Source organism: Aspergillus neoniger (assembly GCF_003184625.1).
Source record: "Aspergillus neoniger CBS 115656 unplaced genomic scaffold BO87scaffold_22, whole genome shotgun sequence".
Classification (NCBI taxonomy): Eukaryota; Fungi; Ascomycota; class Eurotiomycetes; order Eurotiales; family Aspergillaceae; genus Aspergillus; species Aspergillus neoniger.
The window spans coordinates 221,272-238,426 of NW_020291150.1; the positions used below are offsets into that span (position 1 = coordinate 221,272).

Here is a 17,155-nt window from a genome sequence, read left to right on the forward strand (position 1 = left end):
CTTGTAGATGCCTCAGGCTGACACAAGTCTCGGAAGGCAGCGACGTTGAATTGCAGTCAGTCAGTCTTGCGCTGCTGGGCATTTCATTGCTCTGCTGGCCGGGAGACTAAACTTGTGCCCAAATTGGTCTTCTATCAGTTCCCTTAGACTGCTTTAGTGCCAGTCCAACAGCATCACCACCACCCAAAACTACTACTACCACCACCACACTACTACCTTTCACCACCCCCCCTCGAAGAGGCTGGTTCCTTGGCTATAATTCCCGCTTGTCTCTCGCTACCTTTCTCGTGCGGACCTTTTTTTCTTATCATTATTACCTTCCTGCTTTCTTTGTTGCGTATTCTTCTACGCCGCCTCCTTCTTTCTCCTGTTTGATCTCCCTCGTTTCTCCTCATCGTTTGTGGCTATTTTGATCCATCCCGCCGTCACTGCTTCCTCCCTCTCTCTTTCTCCCTTACACATACCTCTGAGACAATATTCAATCCCCAGCCCTTTTCGCGACCTTGCACACTGCATCCTCTTGTCGCTCCTAATATACTCGTGTCACAACTTATCAACTGCCACCGAAAAGAATAATTGTCCCGGATTCCCGCCTTGCACATATGCAGTCCGCCTCCAGCGTTTCCTCCCGCTCCCAGCGAAGTCCGTCAGCCCAGCATTTCCCATCCGGTTCAGGGAGCAGTGTGGAATCCGCCATGACCTCCGCACCACGCAGTTCGTCGAGCTCGACGAGGTCTCAATCTTCAAAGAGCGTGGTAGTAAGTGCTCCCCTCCATCGTGGTGGCATGCAGCCACTGCTTGGGTTTCCTCCAAATCACCCCCCAGCCGTCCCACAAATACTCCGGCTGACCTCGTGGTGCGTCTGATCCACAGCCCGAGAAACAGATCAACCAAATCGAAAAGAGCGTCACCCATCTGCTGGTCGCCACGAAACAACTGCTAGAGACACTGACACAGTGGTCCCGCCGACAAGCCTCAGAGAATGAAGTGTCAGACGTCTACGTACGACTGGGCTATGAGTTCAATCTAGCTTGTCGCGCCTTCAATGCCATCGGAGTTGACACCTCAGATCTTGGCCCCGTACCCGACCTTCTGCGTACGATCCTCGAAGATACTCTTAGCCAAGATGCATCCCCACAGAGTCTCGAGCGCTACCTCCCTCGAGTTCGCGACATCATAATCAACCTTTTACATGGACTCAAGAAAAAGCAGGCTCGACTACGTGCGCGACAACAGAAGGAGGAAAGTAGGCCATTGCCCGGTCGGCATACAAGTGCAAGTAGTGCAACGTCCGCACAGGCGGCGTTGAATCAAGCATATGAGGACACTGCCTCCACGGTAACGTCTCCGAAGCGATCGACTCGACGATTTGGCAGTAATGGCTCTATGGAGGATCCTTCCATGGCCCGGGCGTCTTCGGCGGCATCGGCTGATGTGCGGGGGGCGAGCTATTCCGAACGAGATGCGTCGAGGCGCGAGGCACAAAACATTCTATCGCAAGGATCTCAATCAGAATCTAGCGCAACTCCCAAGGGCTCCGTGACTTCGACAAACGCGCCACCTTATCCCACACCGCCCCCTCCGCCCGCCCCGAAACAAGACGATGCTCTCGGTGCTCTGCAGAGAAGCGGGGAGCTGGAACGTCGGGCCTCGCGAAGGTTTTCGGCCTATCAGATACAAAAGCATCTGGGAACTTCGTCAAGCGGTGTTCCAGTCCTCCCGACCCAAAATTCCCCGATCCCGAATCGGGGGCGTGATGTTCGTGAGTCGCTGAACGCTGTGCGTCTACGCGGGTCAGTCCATGGACGACAGCGATCGACAAATCGGCTGCATGACGCAAAGGTCGCTTCACAGGCGCCTGCGAGCGTTCCCAGTATCGAAGAGGAGCGCCCAAAATCTCGCGTTGGGTCACCTGCAGAACTTCCAGTGGAGGGCGCTACTGCCGCCAAAGACAAGTCTGTTGAACGCCCTGGGAGTGGACCAGCAGATCACCCGGCTATTGGACGGCAGCCCGATCTCCCACGACCTTCTGAAGAGCCGTCCCTCGCGGAGGCATTTGAACCCGTAAAGGATGCTGCCCCTACCGCGGCGGCCCGCCCAGGAACGCCTAAATCTGAACGTCAGGAGCCAGCTGTGTCTGCTTCTACTCCACCTCAATCAGTCCATTACTCCCCTGAGCAGCAGTCCCCAGGCAAGGAGCTCACTCTATTCCTCCAATACAGAAGCAAGATCAAGAAATATGTTCTCCCAGAAGGATATACTGGCCTTACTATCGGGAGACTGCAGCTAGCTTTTATTGAGAAGTTCGCTTGGAACACCCACAACAACGGGGTTGACTTGCCGGAAATCTATATTCAGGACCCAGTATCAGGGGTCCGGCATGAGCTGGAGGATTTGGCTGATGTTAAGGACCGATCTGTGTTGGTTTTGAATGTTGATATCCTGGATGAGGTCAAGAAGCATTTTGATGATGAGTTCGGTGGAGTCCGTCGCATGATCGAAGGCGTTAAAGGGGCCCTCGAGGGCCAAGAAAGCATGATGCAACGTGTTTCGGACCGTCAACTGGAAGCTGCGAAAGAAATGGCTCGCCTTGCTGCTGCGCCTCCTGTGCCTGTCGCAGCTGCCGCCAAGACTGGTGAAGCCCGGAAGGGTCCTATTGCGGGGAGCGACAGTCAAATCGCAGAGCTCCAGAGTTTGCGACGTGACCTTGCTGTACTACGTCAGACGTACTCGAACTTCACTGCCGACATTGCAAGCTCAATGAGCGCGATCCGTACCAAAGCAGGTGGACTGAAGACGGCTGCAGCTGACGTCACCGTACCATCGTTCGAAGGTGATGCAGGCCGTGTGCGTGTGAATTCTGGGAAGAAGGAGCTTGCCGAAGAGTCAGAACGTCTTGTGGCGCGGGTTGACGACCTCCAAGATTTGGTTGAGGATCTCCGCAAAGATGTCGTGACTCGTGGTGTCCGACCGCTCCCCAGGCAACTGGAGTCGGTGAGTAAGGACATCAGCGCCGTCACCAAGGAGATCAAGAAGATGCAGGATTTCCTTAAGCGGGAGAAACCCGTCTGGACCAAGATTTGGGAGAAGGAACTTCAGCAAGTCTGTGAGGAGCGTGACCAGCTTACCATGCAAGAGGACCTCGCTGCTGATCTTCAGGATGATCTGGAGAAGGCAGCTCAGACTTTTGCACTTGTTGAGCAGGCCACAAAGCAGCAGGCGATGCAGAACAATACGGGCGGTCCCACATTGCGCAACACCTCGCGGAATGTTGTGATTGATCCGGCTGTGGATCCCATGAAGGCCAAAGACAGCGTCTTGGGTGAGGTGCGCGCCTTGCAGCCGAACCATGAATCTCGCTTGGAAGCGATTGAGCGGGCAGAGAAGGCACGCCAGAAGGAGCTGGAGACTCGCCGTATCGGGCTTTTCCAGAAGGAGCTCGGAGCGTTTGTCGAGGAAGGCAAGTTGAAGAAGAGTGGTGGTGTGGAGGAGGCCGAAAGACTCCGTCGGGCCAAAGATGACCGCATTCGCAAGGAGGTCTGGGAGAGACAACAGGCCAGGGCGGCCGAAATGGAAAAGGCAGAAGCAGAAGCCGCTGCAGCGCAAGCGGAGCAGGCTGAGGAGCCAGCCGAAGACGCAGAGGCCGCAGAGGCGGAGCCTGATGCAGACGTGGCTGAAGAGGCAAATGCTGAGAAGGAGGACTCTGGAAAGGAGGAGGAAGTAACTATGGTCAAAGGAAAGTCTCCGGTTCCGGAAGACTCGGATGAAGCAGAAGAAGAGAAAAGGGAAACGTTCCTTGATGCCGAGGAGAACGAGGAAACTGACAAAGAAGCAACCACTGCGCATGAACAGAAGCCGGATCATGAGCAATAGGGATACGGCTCTGTTGACCGTTCCGCGGCCAACATTCTCAGTGCGATACTCGTCCTTTCCATCATCTACATCTTGTATCTAGCCTGAGTTGTCGGGCTGCCCTCTTTTGGACCTTTCTCCTTTGTCATTATCACCATTGCGTCCACCCTCGTTAATTATTTCCTTGAACTGTCTGTTTCCCTGTGTTTGCTATATTTCTTGTCGCGTTCGCTCAGTTCCAATCGCAAGAACTGGAGCTGCAGCCTTGCCTGTTCGCATATCGACGATACCCTGCCAGCTTGTGGCCTGTTATGACTATTGATGATATACAGGAGGGTCAGGTTATCTTGGTCTATCCTGCTTTGCTGCTGTTTCAGACGAGGTTGATTGATAGAAGCGTTCATTTTTTTGCATTAACATACTCTTAGAATGTTTAATGTACCAAGCTTCAAGAGCGTCGCATTCCTACACTATGTCCTAGGACGAGCTTTAGACCAACGATTATTCTCTCTTTTTTTCCCCCTCTAAATAGACCCGAAGCTGTAGATCTACAACATATAAGTGGCCTTACTATCACAATTGTTGTTGCAGTGTTTCCCAGCAACAAGAACCAACCTAACATATATCATCTTCTACCCCAGGCAACCTTGCCATCGAGTGATTATACACACAGCACCTACAGTCCCATCAAATCATCACCGTCGCTAACCTGTATACCCAAAGCTTAGTACTACTTGATGAGTGATCTCCATATCCTGAACGATCAATAACCTCCAACAACTACAACAAACACAGTGACACTTCCATCACACCTGCGTTTGACCCGTGATCACTAGATTTGGATTCTCCCGTCCCCTTGGATTCCTCTGTCCCCGTGTCTTCCTCTGCCCCCGTGCCTTCCTCTTCGGGGCCATGCTCTTCGTAATCAAGCCCGGGGCACCGACCGCAAGACGAAACGGTGGCTCTAGCCCTTCCTTCCTTACTCTCTCATCTCCCTCCCCACTCCCTTCACCATTATGAGCATCAACCGAGACTGTAGAAGAATATGGCGGGAGCTCAGCCAACTCAATTTCCGAGGAAGTGCTCGGACCCCCCTCCGCCCTCCGAACCAACGGCGAGCTATCCTTCATACTACTATGCTCTCCATCTCCTCCTCCCTGCATCATCCCACTACCATCAAGTACAACACCCACAAGCCCATCAAAACGCCCAAGGTCCTCCCAATCCCGCTTATCCGTATCCCTAATGCCCGCAAAGCGCACATGCTTCTCACGCTGCACTTCCGCACCCATGCGAAGCATCGCAAAAGCATCGAGACTATCCGTCCAGGTAGGGACGGAGTGGCAGTAGAACACAATCAGACATAGACACAGTATCTGCAAGCCAATAAGAACCGATATGACTATCACCCCCGCTAAGCTCCACTTAGGCTTGACCAGCACCGTTCCACTATCAAAGTAGATGCTTCGCGAGTTATACGACCAGTCTTGCGTGGCTGTGCTGGTTAGCACGGCTTCATTGGCGAAGTAAGTCGCCATGTCTAGTGCTGTAGCGGCTGATTGTGTATCGTTGAACGAGGCAATCCAGATGTAGATTGTGTTCATGAGGTATTGGTACCAGTAGTCGTCGCTGGAGCGGTCTATATCCCATAGGAGATCCTCGCAGGTGTCTCCGGCGGTGCTGAAGCTGGTGAGGGAGAGTCGGGTGAATGGTAAGGCGTTGAATTGACAGATGGAGAATAGTGCGGATCTGGTGGTGTTGGTGGTGATGGCGTAACTGGCGGCGTTGAGGAAGCTTTGGTTGCCGAATAGAGCTAAGGCACTGGTCATTAGTGGGCCGGCTGCGTAGAGGTCTTCGTAGTTGAAGGGATCGGGTAGGTTGGAGGGGCTAAGGGTTGTTGTGTCGTTGTCACTGGTATATAGTATTGTCGGTTAGTAGTCTATTCCTCCAGGAATTAAATTGGGAGGGTGTTTGAAGGGGGTGTCTTACACAACTGATGGAATGGCATAATCGTCGTCTACCCCCAGATAGTCATTGAAATCATGCTTCAGGACCTCCTGACTGGGCCATTTCTCGAGAAGAGGCCCGGGGTTATTTCCATTCTTGTAGTTGCTGATTTCGAAGTACCCCCGAGTGGTGTTTGTAGTACATTTCAAAGTAAAGTTGGATTGTTCGGCTGAGGCTGAGAAATCCGTGATTTGCTGAACGACATCAATCCACAGCTCCTCTGAGATATCCTGGCGGTCCCGACTCCGAGTCCAGGGTGTTTGCCCAAACGTGCCGGGCGCGCAGATTCGAATGTCGAGTGTATCAGGGGCAGTCAGGTTAGTCACAAAAGGCCGGTCCCCCGAGCACGTCTGCGGGAACTCGGATGAATGCACCGTTTCGCAGGCGGACGTTGAGTTCAACCGGATGGCATGTTGGCGCAAAACACCGGTATTGGTTCCATTTTGCAGTGCAGATACGAAATAGCGATCCGAACGGAAAGATTCGTCATACCAGAAGAATGTTCCTCTCTCGATAGCCTCAGCGTCGTCGATTGTTGTCCATTGCTCCGGCCATAGGTAAGGTTGCACGTCGAGCTCGCCTACCAGCTGCGTTTTCTTGGCTACCTGCTGGACAGCAAGACTTTGGGGCATGGACTCTAGAGCGGCAGGTTCCGGGTCAAGGCCCACAATTGTGGCGATGTTCGATGGGTCGCATGTCCAGACTGGCATCTCCCAGCATGTGGCGATGGTAATATCCTCATATTTGATCAAGATGGACTGAATAGCAGGGGTGACTGCTACGAGCAGAACGAACAGCCCTCCAAAAATGGCAAATGGGGATCCATGGCCATCGAGTGGTAGACTGCGAAACCATGACTTCACGTTGGCCCAGGGACGATCCGCTAGAGCAACAATTTGTCGGAGGGACAGCTTCTGATTAGGCGAACGTCGCTGCGTGTAGACAACGGCCGCTTGGGCAAGGAACCCGGAGACGATGGGAATGGCGAGGACGGCCTGTAGCTTTTCAAGCACGAGGATAAATTCAAAGCTGACGAGAATATCCAGAACCACGGCTGCCGACTGACCAAGGCCCTGGCGAGTATAGGAGGCGGCGTCTAGAGGACGCACCATCATGACACAGGTCATGATCCAGGGAGCGAGTAGAATAGCAACATAGAAAGAAAGAAGATACAGTGACTTCCTCGTCCGATACCGCAGAGGCTCCAGTATCGGACTTGGCTCATCTGAGTTCCTTTGGGCATTTCCAGCCACTTGAGGGGGGCTGTTCATGGTAGCCATGATGTATAGCCCGCAGGCGAAGAGAATGGAATGTTGACATTTTCGCAAAGACGGGCTTGCTCAGGGGTCGTTTATATCCAATTTCCCACTCAGGACTTTATCTCCTGGTGGCCGCAGCAAACTCAGCTATTGGGTCTCACGGAGGGTCTACCTGCAAGGCTGACAGACCATGAACGCTCGTGAACTGAGCTATAAATGCGTTCTAAGACCAAAGAAGCCAAGCTCATGGTGCCCCAAAACCCTAGCGCTTAGGCGAGTGTGGTTGGATGGTTCCGAGTGGATAAAGGTCGGCAAACTCGGCCGTGAGGCTTGTTTTCATCTTAGTCTGTCTCGCTATGGCCTCTCACAGCATCGCTTCGTTCCGACAGACCCGCAAACTAAGGGTGCTCGTGAGGCTAGTGTTGTAACCCTACAAATTAGCAAACCCCTGCATGTTACGCTATAAACGCTTTGTTCGTCGTATCATGTCACGAGATATAGGGGAAGGAAGCCAGAGTTCAGGATATAATTCCGGCTAGTTTATCAATGTAGTAAGCATTCACTATCTTTAGTATATGTTTATATATAGACTTGACAGCTCTTTCAATCATACCACTCGATCTTTCTGTGCCCTCACAGACCCCTCCTGCGAGAGGCGCTAACCAATCAGCCAATGATCTCTTCCTTGCTACTAAATTACCCTGTCTCGTAATTTCTCCCTCACCCTTCTGATGTCACAGCCAGATTACCCCATCACCAATCTAAACCTTCCATGAGAGCTCGAGGAATTCCCGCAAGGTCATAGTCTTGATATCCGGGAAAGTCTCATTGAGAGTGCTGGCAGGTCTGAGGTCAAGCTCATTTCCGATAATCCACAACCCAGTCTGAGCAAACAGTTGCTTGGTCATTTCTTTGCCCACTACAGCAAAGGTGGTCTCGTAACAAGGTAATTCCGTGACCTGTCCTGCTTCTAACTCCTCCTTAGAGTCATAGGTGATACGGAACTTGGTACCTGACATAGACTCGTTAGACAAGTTACGATGTATGCCCAGTACTAAAGATTGTACATACCTCTCGCCTCTTCGGCCATATTAACAAAGTCATGAAGCGTAACCCTATCACCGATGATATAGCTTTCCTTTGGCCAGACCGCAAGATCGAGGATGCGGACAACGAATCTCGCAATGTCCAGAACCCGGGTGAGCACGACGGCTTGGTCTCCAGATCCGGGTTTGGCTGCCACGTTGTTGGCTATATCAACAAACATTGGAAAGGAACCGACGTTGGATTTGAGCAGAGGAGACCCGTAGAAATCCATGAACATGCCGTTGTAGACAGCAGTGTGCATTAGGGATGTCTTCGCCAGTTCCTCTAGCGCCTCTGTTTTGGATTTGGCGACCTCGGGATACCTAGAAGACAAAGGTCAATACGTGACCGGCTTTTCTCCAACCGCCCGAGTACTTGGGGGACTATCGCTACTAACTTGGTGGGATATGCGAACCCGGCAAAAATGCTGGGGATAAATCGCTTTGTCGTAGAGGAGTTCTCCGCCGCGCGAATAAGGTTCCTTTCTGGCAGAGAGCTTCCATATGCGTTGATGGTACAGATCACGTCGCTGACTTTGTTTTCTTCGAGAGCCTCTGTCAGACTTTGGACGTTGTCATAATCAACAACGACCAAACGAGCTGGTAGCTTCTCGTCTAGACCGGGAGTACTCTTCGTAGTGTCAGCAAGGCAATTTGTCTGGTTCTGCTGGAGATGTTACACTCACCTTTCGACTGAATATGACCACATTGTGCTTGCCATGGACGGCCAATGCTTCTGCAATGGTTAGACCAAGACCTTTAGTTCCACCGGCGACCGCAACTGTGGTACCAGTGGCAGTGGTAATAGTCATAGTCGTATATTATCAGTTCTCGATATGTGAAAGAAACGAAGTAAGTATATTGACAGTTGATGTTAGAACTATACCGTATCATGCCGAAAAGCAAGTGCTATTTAACTACTCAAGATAGCCTTGGCATACCCCCAATCATTACAAATTCGAGCTCTGCTTTCTAGCATCTTGTTAGCACAATAATGTCCTGAAGTGTTGAGGATGGTCGGATCGAGTTGTATCCTGGAAGGATGATGCTACTAGACATACTTCCGAGCGGACCAGCCCTCCTCCGTGATCCGGTCATCTTTTCCGCCATCCGGCTACTTGAAGGATCGAAGGATTGAAGGATGATATTTCCTAACCAATGACATGATCATAAGATTTTGTACTCTTTTACATGTTGAAAAGATAACACAATATTTATAGGATAACTTCTTAAGACTCTCTCTAGCTAGATTTGGCATATAACCATATTCATTAGTGTTGATATCAAATGGAATAGAAGAAAGAAAAGAGAAAAGTATCATTTGGTCAACCATACTATGATACTACCTGAGGTGCATAGAGTACCTGTCCCAGATGGCTTCTATCTCGAAGGAACAACCTAGGGGAGTCAACTGCCAACAAGGCAGAAAGGACCATCATGACTCGCATGTGTTTCCGTATCCCTTGAATCCCACTGATATCCTACTCACTCAAATACACCCCGCGGAGGTGGATTGGTGACCATTGTAAAGAATGTCCCTTCTTACACTTACGCAGCGGGTGATGGAATGTGCCTCTGCGTTGACTATAAGAGCTATTCAAAGGTAGACATGGTATCACTAGAAGCATTCCATCAGCCCCAATTCCCAAGATGGCCGATAAAAAAAAAAAAAAAAAAAAAGCCAGGCCATCAGCGAAGAGAACCATGAGCCCTCAGCCACAATTCCAGTTGCTATCGTGGACTTCGATCCCCATGAGCATCCGCATCAATGGCCCAGCTATCGGAAATATACCATCCTCCTGACGGTGACTCTGCCCATCTTCCTTATGCCCCTAACATCAACTATCATTGCACCAGCTCTTGATGCCATCGAGGCCGACTTCCATGTTACTTCAGATGTCAAGGGCTCTCTGACAGTATCCCTGTTCCTGCTCACTTACTGTCTGGGCCCATTGGTGCTAGCACCTCTCAGCGAACTGCTCGGCCGCGTTCCCATCCAGCAGTCAGGAAATGTCTTCTTCCTCGCTTTCAATCTGGCCGCGGGTTTCTCAAAAAGCATAACCCAGCTCTTAGTATTCCGCCTGTTGAGCGGACTAGGCGCCAGTGCTTCATTAGCTGTACTCTCCCAAATCTCCCTCCATCAACCCGCACCCCCCATCGCTTTCGCTAACAAAAGCATATCTAGACCGGCGTCAGCACCACCGGTGATATCTTCCCCAAAGAACAGCGCGGCCTAAGTCTCGCCCTTCTTAACATGGGTCCCGTCCTTGGCTCCTGCCTCGGCCCCATAGCAGGCGGCTACGTAACAGACTACTCAACCTGGCGATGGGCCTTCCACGCGACCTCAATATTCGCCGGTATCATAATCCTAACCTCACTATGTCTGTCACGCGAGACCTACGCCCCAGTCCTCCTCCGCCACAAGAAACAAGCTCTCCAACTCACTCCAGCCTACAAAGACCTCACCCTCCTCACCCAATTCGAGCAAGCCACAAACACCACCACACCTTCCACCTCCAAATCCCAAACCCTAACAACCCTCTACCACCGCACCCTCTTCCGCTCCCTCCGCCTCCTCCTCACCCAACCCATTGCCCAAGCCCTCCCCCTCTACTACGGCTACATCTACGGCCTCGTCTACCTCATCCTCTCGACCTTCCCCACCCTATGGAAAACCCAATACCACCTGCCCGCCAGCACCGGCTCCCTGCACTACCTCGCCCCGTACATCGGCTACCTCCAAGGCGCACAAACCTGCGCCCTAGTCTCAGACAAGATCTACCTGCGTCTCAAAACCTCCAACCACGGCACCGGCAAGCCCGAATTCCGCCTTCCACTCATGATCCCCGCGAGTCTGCTCGTCCCCATCGGCTTCTTCATCTACGGCTGGTCCGCACAGTACAGAACCCACTGGATCGTTCCAGATATCGGTATTGCTCTGTCGCTCATGGGCGCTACGGTCATCTTCCAGTGTACGAGCGCGTACCTCCTCAAAGCGTATAGTGTGTATGGGGCGAGTGCGAACGGTGGAGTTTATATCCTGCGGGGATTGACGGGGTTTGGGTTCCCGCTGTTTAGCCCCGTTATGTATCGCGTGCTGGGATATGGATTGGGGAATAGCCTCTTGGGATTTGTAGCGGTGGTTATTGGGTGTCCTATTCCGTGGGTGTTGTGGTGGTTTGGGGAGAGGTTGAGGAGGAAAAGTAGTTTTGCGGATGAGGTGTGATGATCACGATGATGATACATACGTAGTTATTCATCGCCCCTTGATTCGGGGAGTGGGTATTGTGTACTACATTATCTGCAGGGGGCGGTTGTTGTTGTTGTTGATTAATCATCATGTAAGTTGATCTCATCTAATAATGGATTTTTTAATATTGTTTTATTCAAAAGCATTCATGTCATTAAAATTCCAGGCTTTAGCGGTTCCTGAACTTAAATGTAGGGCTAGAATTGTGCGGTGCTATCTAAACTCAGTACTAACTTCTCACCCCCCTTCCAACGGCCTTACCTAGTCCAATGAATCAAGCATACATGATCTGCAATGAATAAAAGCATAATCTGCGACATGACGCGGCGTGGAATGTGCCCTACGTCGATCCTTTTCAGCCTGTATTCAGTGATAGTTTCACCGCCCACAGAATGATCCTAAACTATGACGTAGTGGCCATTGAACAAAGGATAGTATTGATCGTAACTGTCATGATTAGAAAGATAGATACAGCAGAGTCATCTATAATACTTCTATAACTATGCATATGAACCAAAAGCGTTGCGCATAATAACCATCAACTCATCACTCTTCCATCCGAATAATCTCCTGGATCATGTCATAACGGATCTTCTCATTCACATAGCTGTCTCGCTGGTACTCCTCGTGACCGGTCACGAATGAGCGCATCCACTGGGCTGGCGTCGGAAGCTCTCCACTTGCTCGCTTACTGATCACATCTAGGTAGGGCATGATCTTCTTTTGGTCCATCACGGGCGTGTTACTGTACTGTAGATAAGCGCGCACGATGTTCACCAGTCCAGGGAAGCTGGAGGGCACCTTCGGATCTTCGCCATTGATGATCTCGTCGGCCGTGAGAAGCGCACATGACGGTGATGCATGTGCAGTAGATTTTGAGCAGCAGTTAACACAGCCTCTCCGCTGACGCTGTGGACGCTCGCACTGCTCTGCGGATGACCATCCGGTCCGGCGGAACCAGAAGCGCTCTTCGAGGGCAGCATTGCGTTTCTGCGCCCGTTCCATGGAGTCTCCCAGCTGATCGATAGGCACATAAAAGTTCAAATGAAGTTCCGTGATGGCCCGAGATAGAAGGTACATGAAAATGGCGAAAGCAGCGTTGTCGAAATCGGTCAATTGTACTTCCATCGGTCGGAACTCTACCCGCCAGCCGGGTCCATCGTCGGTTAAGGGGATCTTGAGCCGGACATGTTGCCATACAGTGCTGTAGTAGACATCGAATATGCCCGTACTATTTAGGTCAAAATTTTCCAGGTCTGTTCGGTTGAGCACAATTGGGTCCCTCGAGAGGATATTGGCATAGTGCATCGCCAAAGGTTCGTCCATGCCGCCATCTAGTAAGCGTTGTTTGACCGACTCATTCATGGGAGTCAGCGGAGATTTGCTTTCGAGATTGGCTGGCTTCTCTTGCGAGATGTATGTGCGGTTCCAAGAATACCGTGGTGGCTGCATTGCATGAGTTAGTCAAGCCAAAAAACTTTAGGGTGTGCATAATACCGTCGTGGCTAATTCTTCCGGAGTACGATCGTCAAAGCATTCAGAGGTTCGGCCCCAGCGCACTTCCGTATCTACCAGATAACCCTTAAACATCGGCGTAGCAGCAGTAAGTGCTAACATAACCGGCCCCAATGCGATCATTTGGTCATGTAACCATCGCGCTTCAATTTCATTAGGAGCCTGGAACGTAACCTGAATGCAGCAATTCCCGACCCCGAGACCGATCCCATCCAGATGGACATGGCCCTCTTTTCCATTCCCGGGGGGATGCTCTGCGGGGTATTCAAAAGACGCAGAAGTGTCATGAAAAGGCGTTTGCGTCTGCTCATCTCGAAATATTGGAATGTAGCTCTCGACACGCCGTTGTCGCCGTGCCAGCAAGTTCTCTGTCATCATTATATAGCGCGGTATGGGACAGCAGATTTGCTCAAGAGACTCTTCATGCGGACTTTCTGGGAGCGTGAACTGTCCCTTTTCACCTAAGCCAGGGAAGACACACAACGGTACAGGGTGTTGGTCGGGCGATAGAAATTGCCCGATCAATTTCCGTCTAAGAACGTCAGCTTTATGTCTACTTGTCGCGAGATTCAACATACCGTCGCTTCATATTGCCTTGAACCCTGAGTAGGTCCATAATATCGCCCCCATATGGCTCTCCCGGAGTTGCTTCAACCATATGTCGAGCCCATTCCGCCTGTAACTTGACTTCATTCCAGGGTTCACTATCATGTCTCAGTATCCTGTCTTTGCCAGTGTTACTAAATACTTACACTTCCTCAGCTTTAGCACATTGTTTTTCTTCTTTTCGTAGGATGTCTTCTTGGTTAAGAAGCAGTGTTGCTCGCGACTTGTTTGCGTCAAGGCTGACCAGGGTATATTCAATCTGTCGAGTCAGCGTCTCCTTCAGTATAACTACAGCAGGTGATGTCTTACCTCGTCACCCCACAGTGGTTCAAGATCGCTTCTATTTTTTTGCCTCTTCCATAGAGATAGCAATTGCTTTTACCGTTAGCGACATGCATTCAGAAGGCATATAGGAAGCACTTACCTCCACGGCCCCTTGACGAGCAATAGGTGCAACTTGCTGAAGCTCTTGCCATGAAAGCGGTGTTCCGCTCACCCTGCTGGGAGGTTAGACACGTACTGTCTCAAGTGCGACAACGGTGGAACATACGGTGGACCCATTTTCAGTGAAGTATGAATGTGATATGAAATGGACTTGTTTGTGTACAAGCGTTTAGATATGATGGTGGGTTATTGAGCATCATTATATAGCTTCTCCAAAATGCAATTAAAGGGAGTCATCTAAGACCTTGACTATACGCGTCGTCGTCGATCATAGTAGCGCGACAATCCATGGCTTGGCTGACAGCAGTATGCTGCCTCGTACGTAATGCTCGTGGGCAGCTGAAAGAGGTCATGGATGACCAATCATGCATTCTCACATATTACGCTTTTTTTGGGGTCGATAGATGGCGTAATGGCAGGCTGCAACTTCCTCGTTGCTGCCCCTTGCATGGTGTCTCATCATGTCTGAAACGACAAGGCCACATAGGGCGTATCGAGGATTCAATATGTGCACCTCTTACAAAACTCATCTTCTGCGTCTCAGGCCAGGCCAGTCGGCTTCGTCCCCAAATGTCTTAACTTCATCTGGATCTGGGTCAGTAATTAGACAGCAGCATCGGCCGTGAGCTCGTAGACAGGCAGGGCTATGCCCCCTGCATCTCTCGAAGCGGTAGTACTCACATACTTCTCGTCTTGGCAGGGCCACCGGAAACTGAAGGCAGCATCATTTCCGAGTCACCCCGATTATTATTGGAGCGCATTGAAAAGTCGATCTTCCACCGAAACATTGCCTCGAAGACATCAGTAACTTGGTCAAGTACGTGTTGCATTATCGCCAAGGCCTACATAATGCAGATCGTGAATTGCTTCGATGGAGTTCTTGGAAGAAGCGTGTTCCGTAAGGGGTAAGCATAGTGCTGAGGTCGATTCAAAATGCCCACTAGTATCTGCAACACCTGAGACCAAACACAAAAATAGACGATGAATTCCTTTCTGGTCGGTGTTCTCCGCATTTCACCAGTGTTCACCGTCTGAATTATGTTAGCTCCTCGCTTCCAACCCAGGTCCTCCCATCCAGCGTACGTATGCATTGCAATAGGCTGCCATTCACGAGTCGTAGTTCTATTCCCGCCGAGAAAGGCTTCGTAAGTGGATGAAAATCCCTTTGGCATGTGAGGTACCCGCGTCGTAGAACTCTTCAAAATACGGTTTATGCATCGCAGCATGGCTTGTATAGGCTGAGGTGGAACATCAGCCGAGCTAGTTTGTCAGTGCAGGGAGGACAGCGTGCCAAGGGACGCCATACATTTGCCTTAAAAGGCTAGCATTCATAGCTAGAGCCAAGAAATTAAACCAAGCAGCAATAGCGATCGGGAATATTCGAAGACAGGAGCTTGCAAAACCCCATCTATGATGAAATGATCGCATGTTTATGGACATGTTGGGGAAGTGGGAGAGGAAGAAGAGGAATAGAAAGAACGCATTGGGCTGAGGCCACGTGCTTGAGGTCACGGGCTGCCAAATCATCCTTCCCCTTTCCATCATTTGTCTATTACGTACTCTTCCTGTCTATTGTTCTCATACTATGCTACACCACGGTAGTCTGTTGGTTCCTGTGACATGCAACATTTGTAGTGCGTGTCAAGTCTCCCTGCGTTGCTCTTTATGATCTGTCCAGACAGTTGATGCGTTCAATCAGTTGTTGAGAATTTATTCGTTGTAGGACTACGTGTAAGAGAATATATTGAGGCTGTAGGCTCAATCGTATACTGATTACTAGTTTTCACATTCAATTTTCAAAAGGGTTTGAAAAGCTAAGACTAGAAGCTTTCGATGGTCTTTTCTGTTAAGATTTGACACTTCCGACTGCAGACACATGAGACAACACATGGTCGTTTGAAGCAAAACAAGATTTTCATGACCCCATCGTTTACTCACTGTGATGGGCGTAATCACAGAACTTTCACAGGCTCCCCAGGTTTGAGCCAGCATACCTGGTCACTGATTCCTTCCTCCTGGAAAGCCTGACGCAGCTCTTGTCCAAACTGTGTGAAATGATGCCATGACTCATAATGCATAGGTACAAGGTAGTCGGCCTTGATTTCGCGGAAGAGTTGAGCGGCCTGCTTGCCATCCATGGTGATCTGATAAGGGGGGCTGCTGGGGTCTGTCATGTCCGTAGGCGCATGAGCATTACCGAGGTTGACGATCGCAGCACAAATATGGAAGCGCTCTGCCATCTGCTTCAATTCCTCCACGTAAACAGTATCACCCGAGAAGTAGATTGCGTTAGGGAGACCATCGCGGCCATGACCAAAGTCCTCCCCGGTCAAGATAAAGCCGGTACACTCGTTACCAACGACGTGCTTGGTTGGGGTGCCAATAACCTGGAACTTCTTTCCGGCAATGACAACTTCCATTTCTTCCCAGGGCTCGAAGCCATGAACTGCGGGCCGAGGGGAGAGGTTCTTCGCACCGTCAACAGTAGTGAAGACTCGGCGCCCATCAAGCAGGCGGCGACCGAGGTCGTCAAGGTTGTCGACATGGTCTTCATGACTGAGCAGGACTGCATCAATGACAGGAAGCTGATCTAGGCGGAGGGCAGGGTCATCCTCCACTTTGAGAGAAAATTTGTCGGTCATAGGGAAAGTTGTTCCGGCAGGAGAGAAGAAAGGGTCGGTGAGCATATTGACCCCATTGATCTCGAGGATGGCTGTAGCAGTGCCAATATGGGTGATGTTGAGAGTGGGTGCCATGATTGCTGATAAGCTTGAGAAGAGGGGCTGATAGATGAGTGAAAGACTTGTAGAATTGAAGGTACTGTCTGCCGATAACTGCGCAGGGCACAATATATAGATCTGAATAGTACTTAGTACTTGGGAATCTGGGCAAAACGTGAGTATCTTGTTAAAGTAGGCAAGTCTTAGATGGTCAGTACTTATAGCTGAAACTTTCTAAGTGGCACAGCACAAAAATTTAATATTGTTCACATAATAGACTACTAATGATATACCCAGCCTGTAAGCATCTTTGAAATGAAGAAATCTGATTATTTCGGCATCCCGCCTTCGGTATCCCTCCTCATATACGGCAGATATTCTCAATAATTCTATCTCTAAATACAAACAATTTCTTTT

At 50.5% G+C, this 17,155-nt stretch overlaps 6 protein-coding genes across 6 annotated transcripts; 2 read left to right on the forward strand and 4 right to left on the reverse strand.

Annotated features, from left to right (window-relative positions):
- Positions 1–695: 695 nt before the first annotated feature.
- On the forward strand, positions 696–3,873 carry BO87DRAFT_311905 (formin-mediated actin nucleation enhancer; the record flags this gene model as incomplete). Its single annotated transcript, XM_025619562.1, has 2 exons — positions 696–758; positions 874–3,873. The coding sequence occupies 2 exons, from the start codon at positions 696–698 to the stop codon at positions 3,871–3,873; spliced, it is 3,063 nt and encodes a 1,020-aa protein (XP_025478280.1).
- Positions 3,874–4,418: 545 nt separating this feature from the next.
- Positions 4,419–7,266, reverse strand: BO87DRAFT_361993 (uncharacterized protein). The gene is made up of 2 exons (XM_025621611.1): positions 5,842–7,266; positions 4,419–5,763 (listed from the first exon to the last, which is right to left on the reverse strand). Exons 1-2 carry the CDS (start codon positions 7,137–7,139, stop codon positions 4,659–4,661), a joined length of 2,403 nt encoding a protein of 800 aa, XP_025478281.1. The 5' UTR covers positions 7,140–7,266; the 3' UTR covers positions 4,419–4,658.
- A 481-nt stretch (positions 7,267–7,747) lies between these two features.
- Positions 7,748–9,015, reverse strand: BO87DRAFT_460286 (NmrA-like family protein; the record flags this gene model as incomplete). The annotated part of the gene is made up of 4 exons (XM_025629004.1): positions 7,748–8,130; positions 8,190–8,527; positions 8,602–8,834; positions 8,890–9,015. The coding sequence occupies 4 exons, from the start codon at positions 9,013–9,015 to the stop codon at positions 7,880–7,882; spliced, it is 948 nt and encodes a 315-aa protein (XP_025478282.1). The 3' UTR covers positions 7,748–7,879.
- A 720-nt stretch (positions 9,016–9,735) lies between these two features.
- BO87DRAFT_439650 (MFS transporter) lies at positions 9,736–11,429 on the forward strand (the record flags this gene model as incomplete). The annotated part of the gene is made up of 3 exons (XM_025627934.1): positions 9,736–9,806; positions 9,885–10,320; positions 10,389–11,429. 3 exons carry the CDS (start codon positions 9,736–9,738, stop codon positions 11,427–11,429), a joined length of 1,548 nt encoding a protein of 515 aa, XP_025478283.1.
- A 570-nt stretch (positions 11,430–11,999) lies between these two features.
- On the reverse strand, positions 12,000–14,135 carry BO87DRAFT_427369 (glutamate--cysteine ligase; the record flags this gene model as incomplete). Its single annotated transcript, XM_025627400.1, has 7 exons — positions 12,000–12,899; positions 12,951–13,500; positions 13,547–13,672; positions 13,721–13,833; positions 13,884–13,949; positions 13,999–14,071; positions 14,125–14,135. The coding sequence occupies 7 exons, from the start codon at positions 14,133–14,135 to the stop codon at positions 12,000–12,002; spliced, it is 1,839 nt and encodes a 612-aa protein (XP_025478284.1).
- Positions 14,136–15,919: 1,784 nt separating this feature from the next.
- Positions 15,920–16,998, reverse strand: BO87DRAFT_337703 (MBL fold metallo-hydrolase). Its single transcript, XM_025620567.1, has 2 exons — positions 16,957–16,998; positions 15,920–16,902 (listed from the first exon to the last, which is right to left on the reverse strand). Exon 2 carries the CDS (start codon positions 16,772–16,774, stop codon positions 15,971–15,973), a length of 804 nt encoding a protein of 267 aa, XP_025478285.1. The 5' UTR covers positions 16,775–16,902; positions 16,957–16,998; the 3' UTR covers positions 15,920–15,970.
- Positions 16,999–17,155: the final 157 nt, after the last annotated feature.